This window comes from Plectropomus leopardus, chromosome 2 (assembly GCF_008729295.1).
Source record: "Plectropomus leopardus isolate mb chromosome 2, YSFRI_Pleo_2.0, whole genome shotgun sequence".
NCBI classification, from domain to species: Eukaryota; Metazoa; Chordata; class Actinopteri; order Perciformes; family Serranidae; genus Plectropomus; species Plectropomus leopardus.
In genome coordinates, this window is record NC_056464.1 from 19,525,573 (window position 1) to 19,545,210 (window position 19,638).

Genomic DNA, 19,638 nt, shown 5'->3' on the forward strand with positions numbered 1-19,638 from the left:
TTGCTGATGTTATCAAGACAAAGAGTAGCAAAATGTATTCAGGAAGCAAAACTATATTTAAAAATCAAGAGGAAAAGAACAAGACCAAGTGACACGATGGCAGAGGCCATCAATGCTTTCAGCTGAATTATCACATCAGCATGTGCACAATGATAATGCATGATGTTGATTAGCAGGTAGGTAATGTTTGCTATCTTAGTCAAGCATGTTAGCATGTGCAGCTGAGGCTGATAGGAATGACATTAGTTTTGCAGGTATTTGGTTATAAACCAAAGTTTTGGAGGAACAGAATTTTACACCATATCATGGCACTAGATGAGGGGAATCAAAGTTTTTACAGGTCGTAGTCTGAGAACCATGAATGACCATGAAAGTCAATTGGACACATTGTGTGGTGCCAAAACGTAGTGCGATCCATCCTGTAGATTTTAACATGTTTCACTGATTAAGCGAAAGGACACAAGGAAATATCAGGTGTTAACTGACATTAATAGGATTTATAATCTGGGAAAATGAATATCTGTACAGAATGGCCTGGCAATCCATCGTATGGTCTGAGATACGAGATGGTCTTGACTAAAGTGGTGCAACGACCAACATTGCCATCCCTAGAGTCATACTAATGCTGTGTTCACATGAAATCAGGCAGAGGGTGGACAGCAGATGGACGACACCCTATGAATGGCATGGGAAAAACAAACAAACAAACAAACAAACAAACAAACAAACAAACACTCATGCAGGATGTGGCAAGATGGTAAAATGAAACATGCATGAAAATGTGTTACACTGATGTTGAATTGTAGACAAAGAATGGAATAAAATCCAGTAAATAGAATTATTTTGTGTTTATTATTTTATGAATTCATTATAGTTTTGTTATTATCCAGATTGCCCGTGTGTTCACCTTGTGTGAAAGAACCACACAACATCTGGCTGTAAATTCCAATGCGGAGGACGGCAAAAATTTAAATTATGTAAACTTTGAACAGCAGCGCTGTCTAACATTACTGTGGAGGTATTCTCTGATGCACACCTAATTTTACCACCTTGCTCACATCTACTATAATGATATCCATTTTGCCTTTTCCCTGATTCCATGTGAATGCAGCATTAAAACTGTTGATGCTCAGAATGCCAACACATCCAAACTCCCAGATATCACTGCTTAGTCGATGGACTTTTTATTTCTACATGAATGGTGCACTTGGTACCCTTCTGCATCTGTTATTGACATTGCTGGATGTGTCAATTTACTGTATGTATGTTACATGCATTGTGTCTTTTCAAAATACACTTCTGTTTTAGTTTGCACATTAGATGCATACAGTCTTTTTTAAAACAAACGTACAACGGCTGAAAAACACATTTTGTTTACTTTTTTCCTTGTGCAACAATATGGACTGATGATGTGTATGTGTCAGTCAAATCCAACCTAGTCTATTTATATGTATTTATATTTTATATTCTTGCATTTTTTATGGATCACCAGAAACTGGGAAACATTTATGAAAAGAGACAAGCTGTTTAGGATGGTGTGGCTTTTGTGACTTGCTCCCCCAGAATTAACCTTAGTCTGTATTATTACCATTCAAAACTTATGCCAAAGACTGGGGAGCTGCTAGTAACAATAAAAGCCACCTTCCCAAAGGTCTGAAAACAGAATTTTAATTGGGATATGTCTATATTCAGACACAGTTAGGCGTGCCCTTGAGTGTGACATAAACATGTTGTGGACACATACTTATAGCTGACCTTATTACAGTCATATAGACAGCAAGATTGCCAGCTGGATTCTTCCCGTAAAAGTGAGACAGAGCAAATTAAAATGTCATGATGTGTCACCCACTGACTCAGCTACATTTCCTGCTCAAATGAAAGGCACTTGAACATGAAAGGCGAGATTGATCAGATAGACCAAGAGGAGAGGAAGCAATAGAGCCAACATGAACAAGGACTTTTCGCATTCACTGAATTTCATCTGATACAGAGAAGCCAGTGACTTTGATGCAGACGAACAAAGAAAAATAAGGAGAGGAGTTGACATAAGAGAAGAGAAAATAAACCATCAAACTGTGTGTCCTGATAACGGTATGCATGAGATGGAGGGAGAGAAGTATCTTTGTGAAGCTACTGCGGCTCTATAAAATGACCTTGAGTCGAGGTTTGAGGGAGGCAAACGCTGAGCCAGGGGCACGGGGCAGACAGAGAGGATTATGGGTGAGGTGGATTGAGAAAGACAGCCAATAAAAAGAGCAAGAGAAAATAGAGCGAGCGAGTGAGGAGAAGAAAGAGAGGAAGACAAGAAGTAACTGTTCGGTCACAATACAACCAGTTAGAACACGGCGTTATGAGTAAGGAGAGACAAATTTATTTTTTCCAGCATTAAGAAGGGGAAGCAGGGAAGTGAGACGGCACGTCACTAATTGCCATCTCTGAAGTGTATTTGTATAAGCTCATGGTGTCCTGCCTACGGAGGGGGTAGACTGACAGCTTTATTTACCCTCTCATTAGTGTACCCAGGAAATAGTCCTGGACCGCCACAGTGGGTCTGATATTGACTGTGTCACCATGACTGTGTGACCCGCCACGGCTGGCCAGTCACCTTTAGCTGGTATTTTGTGGCGAATGTAAACTATAATTTTTTCAAAACCCCACTGTGAGTCTACCGGCTGCTGCTTTTCAAATAAGTGTAATGGGCTGTGAAATTTGTTTTATCTCTGCGCGCAATATGGCTACAGAACAATTCTGGACTATCTGGTCTCCCTAAAGGCTGGGTTTGGAAAAAGCATTTTCACTCTAAATGACATACAGTATAGCCATTACAAAAACACTCAGATCCTGAATTTGCATATACATCCTTCAGTCAGTGAATAAAATAAAAAAATGTTGGACATGGGTGTATAGGTTTTAATAAAAGAGAAACCTGTCATTTATGATTTCCCATATTGTTTTACTTTTCTTTATATTGTGCCAAATCATGTGATGATGACAAATGTTGCACTATTGTTTTTAAAAATCCTCTAGGGAAATTTCATATTTCATAAAGCTAAATTTCTTGACTCAATCCCATCTTTATAATATAACCATGTGAAAATGAGAAAATTCTGATTACTTTAAAATGGGCCTTTTATATCTACATTGAGAGTGGGTCCTTGTCTATGGAGATTGCCATGTTGCTCCACCATGTTTCTACAGAGGCCCAGAAAGGACAAACGATAAACTGGTTATAGAAAGTGCTTTCAAGTTGAGATACACGTTGATGCCAGGTCTAAACATGGTGTGTGTCAGTTGCTAAAATTGACCAGACATATTTGCTTGATGAAGTCTTTCATTAAAAAAAAAAATGTTACTATTATATTGTTATTATATGCATTTCTTACTTTTTATTTATAAGAATGTATAAAGAAAAAGAAAGTCTTTTCATTTGACTGGATGATATTTTTGTCTGGTTCGGACAAGTGGACACAGGTGTCTGCATGACTACTCATTCACCTGTGCTCCCACAGTCAAATTCAGTCAAGACATTTTTGGTTTGATTGAGCCACAAAGGGACTGTGTGATGGATGGAAGATGAGACGCGCACTGACCTGTCACTTCAACCCCCCCCCCCCCCCCGCTCCCCCCCCCCGCCCCCCCCTTCCCGACCCCCCCCTTGCAGTCTGCTCTCCCTGGGCGGCATCTGACATCCACGGCCCTGTCTTCAGCTCAGCCCTCCTGTTCCTTGTCCACACGTACAACCTGTCACTTCCTTCCCATCTCCACTCAGCCACACTTCACTTCTCTGGGCACAGCAACAGCCGGGTTCTCGTACCCCACCTGCATGCATAAACTTGATAATGGCCCGTGGTCATCAGCCTCAAACATTTTACACGAGCCAGTACTCCTACAAACTGGTATCTGTGTTTTCTTCAGGGTGCCATTTGATTCAGAGTGAAGATATTACTTGAAGGCTGCCAGAGATAATATTATGAATAAGAGAAACGGAGCCCTGGAGCCCAGTAATCCAAAGTGATACATCCTCACAGACAGCTTTCATACATTCATCTACAGAGAGGAGGGGAAATAATCTCCTGCCTAACCTCGCCAGTCTTTCTTTTGGCTTCACTAAACAGCAATTTCTCTGCATCAGTGTGATCCTTTAATTCTGGTTTTAAAGTTGAGCTGTTTCAACATATTCAATGATTTTAGAGCAGTTTTCCAATTATAACAGATATTACATATAAATGAAATAGTCTTGGCAGCAAATATAGTATGCCATAAAATGAGAAGGCAAGCCAAAAGGAAAAGAAAAGAATGCAAACAAAGGTGGAAAAGCAGATGTTACAGTGATTACAATGTACAGGGATCTTGAAGATTACATGGGTTGCAACAATTTACATTCTTCTTCTTCCAGTTGCCCCAACCCCACTCCCGTCTTTGGTTTTATTGATCATTATCAATATTTTGTTTCAAAAAGTCCATGAAGCTCCTTTTAACAACAGCCAGCTTTCCTTTTTGTCTGTTTTTCCTTAGCAACACATGCTGATAAATACTTAATAACTTGCTTTATACTTTGATTGTTAACATCTTTCCATCTCTCCATGTTGCTCTCTTAGCTTGTAAAAGACAAAGTCTATTAGCGCTCGGTCTCTCTTCTTCGAAAATCACCTGGATAAAAAGTTTTTTTTATCTGGCTAACCGTCGAGAACCTTCCTCCAAAAACTTTTGACCACATTAGATTCCCACAAATAGTGAAAGAGTGTGCCCTTAGATTTGTTGCAACATATTCACTTAGCGGGGGCCTTTACACAAATGTTAATGAATCAATAGACAATTACTTAAGGAAGCACCGGATGTGGCACAAGGTCGGTTAGAGAGCAGAGACAAGAAAAATCATTCAGGTAATGATCCCTTGGGTCCACAGCAATGGCACAGTTCAAGTCATTAAGGGAATAAACAGGGAAATGACGGTTACAGTATTTCAAAGCCATCACACTGAATGGATATAGATGTGACGCATGGTTAAAATCTGAGGACAAACTTTACTTAGATACAAAATCAGAGCTGACATATGAGCTGCAGAAGGACCTCGCTGACAGGGACGTCTGGCAGCTCGGGCCACTGGCTAAGTGGGGTCAGAGGTCAACAGACTGTGCTGTGAACCATGACTGAGAGAGTAGAGTGACATTGCTGGTAAGACAAACAAACTGAGGAGGTGAAGGTATACGGCACTATGTTCTATAGATGTGACACCGAGTCTTCACATAAACTAGAAGCTTTGAGTCTTTACTATGGCACAGTGGTGCTTTGAGCTAAATTCTGATAAGAACAGTGTTAACATGGTGATGTTTATCATGTACTGGATAGATGATATCAGTTTTCTTCACTCGCATTTATGCCTCTGAAACGTGGTTTGATTTCTTTCAAAAACATGGGGAAAATCATAATGAGCAACTTGTCCTGCAAACTAAAAAAAAGAAAAGAAAAGGTGATCTGTGGCTTTGCTTCACAATCACAGGCTTATTCATCATCTGATTGGCTGCCAGCTGACTAGTTCTATCCAATCACACAGGTGAAACAGCGTGGCCATTATAACCTAACACTTCTCATAGCCTCTCTCCTTACAGGCCCGTGTGCCGTTTGCAACTCCGGCTCCTTACACCACCTCAGCCTCCACCTTACGTTTGACATTTGACACCACTAAAATGTAATGTTAATGGAGTGTCTGCTCAAGGAAGACTAGTTTTTCCATTAAATTCTGCAAATCTTTGACAGCTTACTCAAAGGGGGGATAGCATTTTCTACCAAACCATACTGTTTAACAACTGACTACAAATGGTGAATTTGTTGACATGAGTGTGTCTGCCTGTAATGATATGACATAGCTTGAAACTAGAGACCATCTTGCATAGAGTGCACTAATAATTAGCCCCCAAACTTGGCAATAGCATAGTTACCATTTAGCACCTCCGGTTCCCTCATTAGTTTGATACCTGAAATAAGGTATGTGGTTAACACAAGCTATGTGTCTTTTTTAAAAAACAAAAAATGTCAGTATAAAAATCACTTAAGAACTTTGGAGCTTTTATATGTTCTTAAAAAGGCAGTTGCTAACAAATGGCTAAATGAGACCACAGACCTTCATCACGCCACGGCGAACATGGCTTCAGAGCCTTGTTATGGTGGAGATGTTTAATCATTTGACTGTGGTGTAGTTCATTTATAGCCTAACATTAGCATTTTACTGCTGACAATCGCATTTAGGCCTAAAAAATCCTGAACATTGTGTTCATTTCTGAAGATGAACAAAACGGGCAAATAACATAAGTGTTTGTTTTCCACAGTAATCCACAGAGGAAAAATCCCATTGACTTTTTGATGAGCGAATTGAGACGATGCTAACTTCTGTGTCAGCCTACAGAAAAACATCATCCCTGGGGTACTCTATTGGGATCATTAAAGCCACGATACAGAGATTCCCCACCTGAAACGAATGTAAGCATCTTGCACATTTGTGACACTACCATTTGACATATGTTCATGGACAGACCTATAAACAACTGTCAAAATATTTAAAATAGCCTTTGTGGTACCTTCACCTTGACCACATTTCGCCATGATGACACACACACACACACACACACACACACACACACACACACGCACACAGACAAACAGAGTATATATATCATCAGAGGAATCAAGCGGCAGGGACAACCCATGAACTCCCATCCCACTCCTCCAGTCTCGGCAATAGGTGTAGGTGTCGCACCAGTTCCAGCCAGCAGGAAATGCCTTACAGGATCCTATCTTATTGCCATCTTCCCCTCTATTCCAATAACCAACAATTTCCACCACTCTCTGCTTCCTAGTCAGCTGCAAAATTACAGATTACAGATTTGCTTACAGTCAAGAGAGGGAAGTGGTTCGCTGTGTGTGTGTGTGTGTGTTGGGTGTGTGTGGAGTGGGGGGTGGGGGTTGTGGATAGGAGGAGCTGAGAAAACTAAAAAAAATCTCAGGCCATCAGGAGCTGGAGCATAAATTGAAACAGAGCATGCGACTGCTGAATGACAGCAGGCAGAGATGAGAAATGGCATATGCTAATTTAGGCTTATGCGCCTGAAATATCCCATGAGAGGCTTTTAATAATGCTGAGGCATTGTGACACTCAGGTGGCCCGTGCTCATCGCCGCCATAATGAAGAGAATATGCTAATAGCTGAGTCATCTTCTGGAGGAAGTATTAAACAAAGTAAACAACACCTACACTATTGGTTTAAGGAGATGGACAGGAGAGGACACCAAGCGCACTGTAAAATCTCACAACTTCATTTTACTTGAAAAAATCTACGAAACTCATTGCCTCATTGAAAAAAGACAGTAAATGGAAATATAAATCATAATTAATGTTTACTTCTATCATTTGTCAAATTAACATAAAATGTGGTTGTATTTACTTGATTTTGTGAAGTTGTTGCAACTTAAAAATAACAAGTTTAATCAAATCAATCCGTCAAAGATGTATCGACTTTATTCAACAAAGTTGTATCTGTATTCTGCTGGTTTCACATTTGTCAATCATATCTGTATTTGCATAAATAAGGAAACATATCTCCTAACTTTACCACTGGAAAAATCCTCTTTGTCATGATCAAGATAAGTCAGACTTACTTGTTTTACTCAAGTTGATAACTCTTAAAATGAACAAGGTCATCTCACCTGTTCTTTTTGAGTTGCGACAGCTTCTCAAAATTATGTAAATACAGCTAAATTGCAAGTAAATTTAGCCTTTTGATATAAAGTAAACATAAATTTAAGATTTATAGTTATATTTACTTAATATTTTCAAGGCAATCAGTTTCCAAGATTATTTTAAGTGAGATCAACTTGTCAGATTTTACAGTGTGAGGAAGATGCATGGAGGGAGACAGATGGATGGGATGGAGGGAGGAGGTGCTGCCTGACAGTAGCAAAGCATGCAAAATATAAAAAATATTAGATAATGTACAGCTAATGTCTCCCTGACCTTCATTCTGCAGTTTTAAAGGTCTCTTTAAGTCTTGAACTTTTCTTTGAAACACATCATTAGGCACAAATCTGCCCCGCATAAAAATCTGGACTCGCAGTTGGTGAAATATGAGGAGAGCAGAGGTAAGCTGGTGTGTAACACCCATCTCTAATTGAAAACACTTTGTGTGAAAGTGCTCAGTGCAGCCAGGAGCCCAGAGAGGTTAACAGAGATCAATAGACTGAATAAACGCTTAGACCGGCACAACTCTGAGTGCTCAAGTGAAAGACTTACAGGACAGAAGGGAACTTCTGATGCCCCATTCACAACTCACAAACTCCAGGAGATAAAATAGAGAAAACACGGGGGTCAAAACATCAGGGGAATCTGCTGTTCACAGCACGCACAAGCTTTACCGTAATCCCCATTCTTCATTTTCTCCTGACACTCACACATGTGCGTATAGATGACTGAGTGCACCTTGAAAGGACCCACACACAAATGATTCCTGTGTTTAGCTTAATGAGGGATACGTGCAAGCAAGCAGGACTGAAATAAAGATGGAAGTGATACGGATCATATGCTAATACAGCTGAGAGGGTAAAAAGTGAGATTGAGCACATTTCTAGCATGTTTCATTGCTATAGCAACAGCCTTTGTACTTGCGGAGGGAAGTGGGTGGCAGAAAAAAGAGTGAGAGTGAGAGGAGTGACGGAGGGAGAGAGAGAGAGACTTTGGCTTGCTGCTCTCTCTTGGCGAGGCTCTACCGATCCAGCTCTCTGCCAAGCCGAGACCCTGGGGCTTTACACAGTCAAGGTCACTGAAGAGGAAAAATGAACAACTCCTAAACGTGTTTCTGCATACTCCACATCCGAGGGAGGCTGCGGGGAGCAGTTCAGGCTCACACAGACAGGGGGAGCCACCATTGTGCTCAAGGCATGTGCATGATTGTCCTCCACGAGACCCAGTACATGCCAACAGAAGCATCATGGAGGCTGTGAAGTACCCTTGAAGGGTCACGGGTGATAATCCATATGGCACCTCACTTGAACGGCTCTACATGGCAACATTTTTCAATTATATACAGAAATACAACACTTAATCTGAAATTTACTGTGTTCTTAAAATTCATATATACAAACAGCCCTGAACTTGCTTCTGTTTTGTATGCTCATCATCTCAATGATGCTCCATTCTGAGTTCAAGTTTAAGTGCCGCTGTTACGACAGGAATCACAATATCAACATTACAACTCAGCACAGAAACGCAGTGACGCAAACACTTAGTCCATATTAAATTACAATTCAGTTGTAGCCAACATTCACACACACACATTAGCACAAATCTGTGAAGGACAACCTTGAGTCACGAAATCAGAGTGCGTGTGTGTTTAAAGAGAGAGAGAGAGTGAGAGAGAGAGAGCCCTTAGGAGCCTCAGAAGTAGCAGAATGAATATCAAATTAGTTAAGGTTATTAAGGCTCCCCATGTTTCAAACAGACCAGAGTTCTCAGTCAGTCTTGTACATACAACACACATACACACACACGTACACACACACACATACACACACACACACACACACACACACACAGCTACTATCCTCATATGTCCTTTGAAAGACTTGCAGGAACACTCTAAAGGCTTTTGGTGTCTTGCTTAAAGCTGACTAGTTTCGGCTGCAGAAATCAGTGACGGCTGCTATTTTTAGGAGATGTGAAATGTATCTCCAACACACGAATCATGATGAAATACGCCTGTGTGTGTGTGCGTGTGTGTGAATGCCAGTGAGCGTTCATACACACACCCACACAGAGAAATATACACATTTGTAACAGACTAGAGGAATGGAGCAGACTGGGGGAAAGGCAGGGAGCAGAGAAGTGTGAGGAACATACATAAATTCATACATGTATGTTAGGAACAAGAAGGGTTGTATTTTCATATTATGTTAGAGATCAGTGTTTGAGCCCAAAATGTGTGCTGTCTACTGCAGGTCATTTTAGGTTTTTGAGCTGATAGAGTCATAAAGAGAGCTCATTACATAAGTCAGCCTGCTGATGAAGCCTCAGTGCTTCAGGCTCGGCACAGGTAAGCGTCACTGAGAGAAGTCAGCCTGCACGCTGTGGTTTCATAGTGTGCCGCTTTGAAATGTAACAGTGTTCGAGTACATTTAAAATCAAAGCATTGAACACATTCAGTGTGACACAACGCCTTTCTGGTCCACTTTGCACACAGCCCTCTGCTTTTTCTTTCCCTTTAAAAGAATAGTATACATCATTTCATAGTACTGTTGATTTCTAGCCTCTAATACATTTAATCCCAACAAAGAGAAATCATAATGCAACTGCAACTGCTTAAAAATTGGTAAATTTACTCTAGTACTGTATTTAGGTGCTTTAAACAAATGATTTCATCCAAAATATAATCTATATAAAGTACCAATTTCTAAAATCTGATGCATTCTTCTAGAAAAAAATAAATAAATGAAAACATATAAAAACTTAACGCTGACATTTAAAGACAGTGTGCAGGACTGAGAGGCATCCAGGTGTGAGACTGCAAATTGCAACCGATGGAAACATCTGTCTTGGGTCATGCATATGAGAACGCAAAAAAACAAATGGCCCTGTCTAGAGCCAGTCTTTGGTTTGTGCATTTTGGGCTACTGTAGAAACAACATGGCAACCTCTGTAGAAAAAGACACGCTCCATATCTATCAGGCCCCCTGGAAGTGTGACCGGCATTGACAACAACTTTCGTAATGGAATTACACCGTAACATGATGTCCTAAGGCCCAAAAAGACTGTTCCCCACTGACTTACTCAGACAAAGAGATGTCTGTAAAAAAGTGGATGCATTTGTTTGGGCATCATAACCACTTCAAAATGACTCAAGATTTGATCCATTTGGTCTGATAACATTTCAAAAGTCTAAAGGAGCAGCACGATTAAATCATTTTAGCTCCATTCAAGTTAGCAGACTGCTAAACCAGAAGTTAGTTGCTCAGCCGCACTTGATCAGTCTCTCGTGCTCTTGTGTGAAAGCATTGCATCCACTTCTCTTTAAACATCCCTGGCATGTAGCTTGTATAATAGTGATATTTCCTTTACCTCTGGCCACAACATACAGTGATAGCTGAGTGTGTTTTCAGCGTTGTGTGAACTGTGTGGGGACGGTGTCAGTGTCATACCTCACTAATGCTGCTGTGACTGAATGGGATCAAATCCCTGCAGTCAGTCTCCAAATATGTTGTTTAGGGCATTTTCAGTACAGTGGAAGCTGCTAAAGCAGCATATTAATGCTGGGGGATATCAATGGCCTGTCTTTGTCCATCACTTGGACAATTTGAAGCCTTTTCCACCTATTTATCTTTACATCCACAATCACTGTCAGCGTGTCGTGATCTTGTCCTTGCCACGGTGTGCATCATTTGTTAAAGCTGTCACAACAGCCTCTGCCAACACATGCAAGTGCAAAGCATGATAAGGCGCTGACAGAGATAACTTTTGAAATTAAGTCAGGTGAAGGAAGAGGACGAGGTGACAACGAAGCTGCGTGAGGCTCGCTGGAGTGTGATGAGGTGGATATGGAGTTGGTGTGTCTACCGCCAGGGGAAATCAACCAAGGGCAGAGAGCATGGAAAAACCGAGGGCGGGGAGGAGTCGTGGCCAACAAGCAGAAAATCCTCTCATTAATAAAATCTGCTGATGAAATTAGAACATCTTGATCAGTCACACACACACACACACACAGACACATAAAGACACACACACACACACACACACACACACACACACACACACACTCTTTTCCCCTAATCCTCTCCCTCATTGACAGATTATGAGCTGAATTCCCATGATTGGAAATATACTATTTTGTGTGCAGACAGATACAGATAATTGATGCTGTATAATTTTAATTTTAGTTGGCGAACACACTGTCTGCGAATAAAAGGTCACAGGTTTAAAAGCCACGCATTTCGTCATGCTAATTCACTAACTTACGGTCTACGTTTAAAACCAAAAGCTGTAAATGACTAACGGCTAAACTCACAGAATACATCAGACTTGTTTTTACTGAAACATCTGGTTTATTAGAAATACCTTTTAAAATGTTCCATAATACTACAGAAATAGAACTGTTAGCACCACAAATGTTTCCATCTTCAAAAACAGTATAAAAATACCTTTAAAAATAGCACTTTTTCTCTATCAGGTAAACATGCAGTTGTGATCAGAAACACAACTTCCCCCATAAAAAAAAACAATATGTACAAAATATTGTCAGAATATTGTGCTTGATTCTTCATATTTAATACAAATGATAAAAATATATCCATTATAATAACCCAATATAGATGTGCTTGCATAGCTATCTTGTAGAGAAGTGTGGGGAGTTCTGGAAGTAAAAGTCCTCTATTTTCTGCAGAGACAGTAAAACGGCAAAAACACACCAAGCAGCGGCAAAATGCTGCTTGCTTGGTGTGTCGGAGGGCGCGTTAATGTGTTTCAGGCATGAAGACATTATTTGTAGCATAAGTCAACATGTCATAGGAGACCCGGTACTTTGTTAACTGATAGGGTGTTCTTCCACCAAATGTTTAACTATACCCGACATTCTGACTGGCCGCACTTTCCCGAGAACCAAATGGCGGCAGCAGCTTCCTTTTGGCATTGTGTGGCAGCTTGCCGCAGGCAACACTTCACCGCTGACTGGTGTGTTTTGACGTTAGATGTCTTGCAGTTAGAGTGCTTACAAGGCTTGGATGGGAATAGAAATCTCCAAGTTAAATAAATTCATATCAACTATGCTGAAAGAAAAAAATTCTGCATCTTGCGTAAAAGAACAAGTACATTTAAACTTTAGGAGAGAAGTCAATTTCAAGTCCCAAGGAGCACCACAGCAAAAATGATAAATCAAAGAATGTTGTTAAGGGCCAAAGCTGTTCACATAAATTATTTTACATGACTTTTTCAGATCTGGTCAGATTGGTCTAGATTTATATGCTCTGCGTACTGACTGTGATGAAATGTTATTGTTCTTTTCTGTTAAAAAAGGATTAAATATATCTAAAAAAATATCCTCTGATAAAACCTGTTATTGCATTTCACTATTCAAATTGATTCACGTTTGGATTCTGGGTCAATTTTGCATGAATTTAGTATTCATGTCGCAGTGCTTTGTTCTTCACTGAAGCTCTAATCTGTGTCTCTGGCTTTTGTCTGCTGCTAATACTACAGAATTTGGGAGCCACTTGTGCACCAAACTGCCTGATAAAACATGAAATCTCAGAAACAAAGCTGAAATATTAAACTAAAAGCTCTTTTATGCAGGTTTGCAGGAGTCAGATTACTTGAAAATGTCGTCAGATACTGATACAAATTACAGGGCATTTTTTTGTAATTAGTGACATTATCCATTGAATCACAAAAAAGTATGTAACCTAATCTGAAAATGTTTGGATTACTTCAAAATCAAACACTGAAAATACTGCAACTTGTGCTAAAAATCTGGACAGCTACAAAAATGATTTTTTTCTTTTTAAACATATCAAAACATTTTCAATGGAGATAAAATGCATTTGGCATATTTAGCATTTACATTTGATCAAAAATTAAATGACCCTACCCATAACAGTGCTGGCACAAACCACAGTTGTACTAAACCCCTTATGTGAGACACACTTTTCATGAGTTCATAGAGAATTGTTCATCATTCAAACAGCTTTATAATTTAAAACAGTCATATTTTAAAGATTTAATAAAAACACATAACCATTTAATCTTTGACAATGTCACTATGATCCAATGACATAGTTTTCATGTCTAATTTGGGCTGATTATAGTTACTTGTTTTATGTAATCTTATTATGCTATCCTGATTTCATGTGATCCATTATCACCCAACCCTGTTCCTGTGTTTTTATATCGAGAAATATTACAGTGAGATTTTCATTGAAATTAAACTTTCAAGTTGTTATTTACATGTACTAAGAGAAAAACACTTGGAGAACTCACAACTCCACCCACTTTGCAACTCAACTAAGTGGAAATTTAAACAGTGTCTACATCCAAGGAGTGTGTAAAATTATTAAAAACACCTTATGACTCAACATCCTCGCAATAACTAACAATATGGTGAAGTTCATAAAGGCTGTAGTTTGTGCAGTCCCTGATATGTGTATTTATTCAGTTCATTCATTCAGTGTTGCTGAGGGTCGACTGGCGTTCCTTTTTGCTGCTGCAGCTTTCATATTTGTGATTTATTGGCTGTTTCTTTATTCATTACCGTACTGATTTCTGATCAATTTTTTGTCTGGACACAACAGTTTTATTATCTCTGAGCCTGAGCGCAGTGTAGATGGACAGAAAAAAAATCTGCTTTTTTATTAGAGATTTTAGAGCTTTTTCTTCAAAGGCAACATTTCAGAGCAGCCGAGATTGTTACGGCTTGCATCAATGGTCCATCACACTCAGATCATCAGGACGTAAGCCAAACATGAAATCCTTCATTAGCAAAGGGAACACCGGTCACATGTAGACCTTTTTCCTTATTAATGTAATCAATCTGATCAGCATCACAGTTAAATGGCTGCAAAATAAAATGAAACTGTCAAGTGCTTGATTTACTGCTGTGGATTTGTAATAAAGCTGCATTCCTTAATCAGACAATACTTCTGATTTACAAAGATAAATATGCAGCTTTAGAAAAAGTCATTTCCAATATCAAACGATGGAAGAGTGGAAAGTATTTCCATTTTCAAAATGATCACCTATTGTGATTTAACCATCACTTCCAAACAGCTCTGATAATAAGACGAGTAACAGACCACTGAGTGAAGGAAACATCATCAACTTCACCATATTGATATTTATCAAAGGAATATTGACTCAAACTGTGAGGTGACTCATTTTTTTCACTTCCTGTCTGTATGCAGCAAAAGTCTTACCTAACATAAAGGTTTCTGAGGGCATTTTACCACAATACTGCAGTGAAGTGAAGCTGCAAAAATCAGAGTGAAAGCAGAGGCACTCCTCTTCAGTGTGCAAATGTACTACTGTTTTAAAAGAAAACTGTCTTTTAACCTAAAGACAACTTTTTTTGTATGATTTGGAAAATGAAAAGAAAAGTAAAGAAGCAATTTTGGTATCCTCTTTAAGCCCAGGGTAAAGTTTTGTTGGGTTTACAGAAACAATAAATAAACAAAAACAAATCTTGACCATTGACATTTGATAAAACAATGACCTATAAAAGCTATAAAGGCTAACATTCCAGTGGCAGAGGAGAATTTGTCCTCAATCATCGTGCTGTCTTCAAGGAACGAGGACCTGTACAACAGATCCCTCGTTAGTCTGCGTACATTCAAATTTGACATAAACTAGCATGAGTGTGTGTGTGTGTGTGTGTGTGTGTGTGAGAGAGAGAGTGTGTGTACCTTCAGCCTCCCCAAGGCAGAGCGCCTCACACTCCTCCAGGTGGAGGAAGCGGTTGTCGTTTCCTTCACAGCCGCTGTAGATGAAGGGCCTGCAGGCCTGAACCTGACTGTTGAAGTACCAACGCAGAGTGTATCGTCCACAGCTCCCCTCCTCCATGGGCAGCAGGCACACGTCTGCTGGAGCTGCGGAGCAGACACACACACACACACACACACACACACACACACAAACAAGCACGTGATGAATAGGCACACACAATGACTACGTTTAAATGCACAAAATATTTTGCCAGTTTTTTGCCCTTATTCTGAAAAATACAATATCCCTACCAAGCTGCTGACACTGTTGACATGACTCAAGAAAATGAAAATTCCACTGCTATTCCCAGCCGGGCATTCTCCCATTAACATGCTCTAAAATGTTGTTTATCATGGCAAAATACAGAAATTGAAATGAATGGTGCCACTTATTCCAGTTTACTTCTTTGCATCAAAACAGGATTTTGTCAAAGTTTTCTACTGGTGGCAAACTTGCTTGACCGACAGAGCTTCCCTCTTTTGTTTCTTCAACCATCTTCTTGAAAAGGTCGGCAATGTGATACTTGTGCATATCCAAAAACCTGTTGATATCGAAGCCTTTAATAATGTTTTAAAGTATGTTTCTCCTCTAGGATTGAGTACAGGGTATCCATGACGATGCACAGAAATGACCGTAAACACACAAGAGACCATGTGTCACAAACTGCGGTAAAAACCCAAATTATGATGCTAATTCTGAATGTGCTTTATGTGCTATGTCCAAAGAATGCTCCTAATCTTGGGTAATATCTGCAAATCCCTCTTAACTGAAAAATCCAGCAACATTTAGAAAATTGTAATTCGGTAAGTTCCAAAAAAATATGCTGTTTACATGAACCATATCAAATTTAGAATATCGTTACATTCAGAATAATAGTGGAATATTACTGTGCATGTAAACCAAGTCAATAAGAAGAGGGCAGGCAAAAAGTAACAGAGGCAGAGCAGCAATAAATAGCAGCAGGGATCTCAAAACAAGCATTCATGACAACTAAGATCAATATTCAATCAAAACCAACCTGTTTATTTCAATAATTTTACATTTTTTTAGATGCAAAGTAACTCATTAGCACTGATATAGTTTTAGTTTTTGTATTTTATTTTACTGGATGCATTTATGCCTTTAAGTCAACAGCAAAACAGCCAGCGCAGCCTGAGACATGCAGAGAGGGCCGGACACCAGGAAGGCAGCATGGTACCATTAACCCTTAATAAATTCCAAAACAACAGCACATGAGCTGGTTTACCTTCCCCTGTGACTCTCCTCTTGGACCTGACTGATTTGGGCTTGACTGCCTTCAGAGGTGCTTTAACTTTGGCTGCTTTCTGACCATCAGCTGTTGCTGTTTTCTTAACGTCAGCTGTGGCTGATTTGTTTGGTTCGACTTTGACTGTTTTGACAATTTCATCCTTGACAACCTCACCTGTCAACACACACACGCAAACAAAACATACACACAAAAACACACGGTCACACACACACACAGCATAGAAACATTTAGTATAAACAGAGAAAAAGGATTAAAAAAATACATGAATGTGAAAACGTTTGTAAAGATCATGGTTTATGCTAAAGTTCACAGACTCAGGATGGTGTGTGCTTGCAGCAGGCGTGTGTTTATGAGAAGACATGCAAGGCCAACATGATCTGGTAAAGTCATTCAATGAGCACAAAGTGAAACAGATACACTAAATATGAGACACGCTCTCCCAGCACAAATTGGATTATGTGCCGATTAAATCGAATTATGGGACATAAGCACAAATTCGACACGCCATCACCTGTTTATCACATGAAGCAGATAACTTCTAACACATTCTGTTATGTTCATTGTTAGGTGAATGAAATTATTTAGTTAAAGGTGAATTTCCTGGTTCTTATTCTCTTGTGTATTTGTCATTTGTGAAAATTTTAATCACCACCTCCATTGTAGAGATTAGAATAGACAGGAATATTAAGTCATAACAAACACAAATATGGGAGTAACAATCAGGTTGACACATTTCTTTGAGGTTAGGACAATGATTTGATCATTGATATTTTGCCTGAAAAACAGCACCCACACTTGATAGTATAAATTGGGATTTGAACAAAGGGTGATGGATGTTAGAAGTTTATAAAACAATCAACTACAAAACTTCCTACTATATACAGTATCTATATCTATATCTATATATATAGAATAGATATATATATAGCATATTGCTAACTATTTTGCTAATAAATCTTAGCTTTGTGCTGCAAAAAGTTTTAGTTTGCGTGATGGGTGAATGTCATGATATTACTGGTTGAAATAGGTTGGTACTAGCTTAGGTAAGCAGACGGCATATTTCGTTTAACAGGCAAAAAAGGTGATTAAATTTAAATTTATGACTACTAAGAAATTGATATTTTGCAGTGTCTTTGGCACATTATGTTAAATATGTGTAAAATATGACTACAGATGTGGTCTAAAGGGGTTAAAAAGGCACTTTTTTAAAATCTCACCTTTAATCTTTGGCTATTTGTTTCAGGTATAAACACTTTCCATTTCTAATGAGGTCAGACAGCACATTGTACAAAGTAGTTCTGCTAAAGCGTAGCCTGTCCCCTAAGGATACGCACAGTGCATTTTGGTGAGGGACAGTGAACATAAACATACCTTGTTTGATCATATAAAACACCACAAGGCATCTTGCATCTTTTCCTTTGGGAAAACTTTTTTTTTTCACTTTCAAGCAGGACGCACATACTGGTTTTTAAGAAAATGTGCTCATTTCAGAAATTTCACACCAGACCAGGTTGGTTTGTGTGGTGCTCGGTGTGAAGCAGAGTCCTACTTCACTACACGACAGCAGTGAACAAAGTGTAAAACACAGTACCGTCGCTCTGGTTGGCAGAGGGAGTGAAGTAGAGCAGCTCGTCCATCGGGTCGTCGTAGGCCTCGATGGAGTAGATGTGCTCGTAGTCCGGGTCATTGGTGTTCACCACCACATGCAGCTCACGGCCTGAGAGAAATGCGAGGTCACACAGGTCAGAGATCCTTCACTTCTGTCTGACAACCTCCAAACGTCAGATAGAGGGAAGGCTCTCAGCCGTATTAACTCAACTCAAGAAGCCTCAAAATACAGACAGAATGGTCAATTAAATGGAGCGCTTATATTTATATTTGCCTTAATATTGCTCATAGATCATGTGGGACATAAAGAAAAATGGAGTCCTCTGTTTTTCTTGATGAGAAAACCACCCAGTTTTTCAGAAGTCTCCAGATGCAGCGCCACCAAGTTAATCCTGTTTGTTAGGAAGACAGACACGCAGACAGACACGCAGATCGAGGCTGACAGGCAGAGCGATGGACGGACACACTCACCCTCCTCACCCTTCAGGACCACTTGTCGCTCTGGCGTAGGCCGAGCCCTGACCGGGGGCTGGGACCGAATTATTGGGTCTGACCTGAGAGAGCCAGATAGAAACAAACAGGGACACCGAGGGAGCAGAGGACAGGATTCAGGGAGCGAGAGGGACCAGGTAAGTGTTACACAAGAGGGATGAAAAGGGGGGCCAGAAAGGTAACATGGTGGAAAAAAAAAAGGAAGGACAGATCATTCTGGTAGTAAAACCTTGAGACATGAGCCAATAACAACCCCAAAGCACCACAAAAGTCCTTCACCACCGATCCAACATACACACCAGCTAAAAGGATTTACAGAGTTTTTGTAAGACTCCTCAACACGGGGCAATCTTCCAAAGGACCGGCTGTAATCCTTTAAGGACTCAAGTCGCTGCTGTTTGGACTTGTGTCGCACTCGAGTCAAACATTTTTTTGACTCGAGTCCAAGTCAAAATCAGTGCTGATTCAAACTTCAGCCTGCAGACTCAACCCACTACTGGTTATGAAACGGGCAACTATTTCTTAGGTAAAAATAATAAATAAATTAAACATGAGTGAAATGTTTGTTTTGGCCTCGTTCGCAGTTAACGCTGCATTTTTATTAATAAAACTGCTGCTTCACAACACTGATGAAGTCATGCAATGACTAAAGAGTTAAAAAACTTTAGGAAACTTGATCATTTTGAGACGTAGTCCAGTGTGTAGGACCAGTGGCACCTAGAGGTGAGGTTACACAGCTGAAACGTCTCCTGTGTGCCAGGCAT

The 19,638-nt window shown here is 39.8% G+C and overlaps 1 protein-coding gene across 1 annotated transcript in view; it reads right to left on the minus strand.

Moving 5' to 3' along the window:
• Positions 1 to 12,060: 12,060 nt before the first annotated feature.
• col7a1 (collagen, type VII, alpha 1) overlaps positions 12,061 to 19,638 on the minus strand; it is an 83,851-nt gene continuing 76,273 nt past the window's right edge. The window contains 5 exon segments of the mRNA XM_042504140.1: positions 12,061 to 15,318; positions 15,426 to 15,608; positions 16,751 to 16,927; positions 18,366 to 18,491; positions 18,854 to 18,935. Of these exon segments, the coding sequence (XP_042360074.1) occupies positions 15,290 to 15,318; positions 15,426 to 15,608; positions 16,751 to 16,927; positions 18,366 to 18,491; positions 18,854 to 18,935 (597 nt within the window). The 3' untranslated portion in view covers positions 12,061 to 15,289.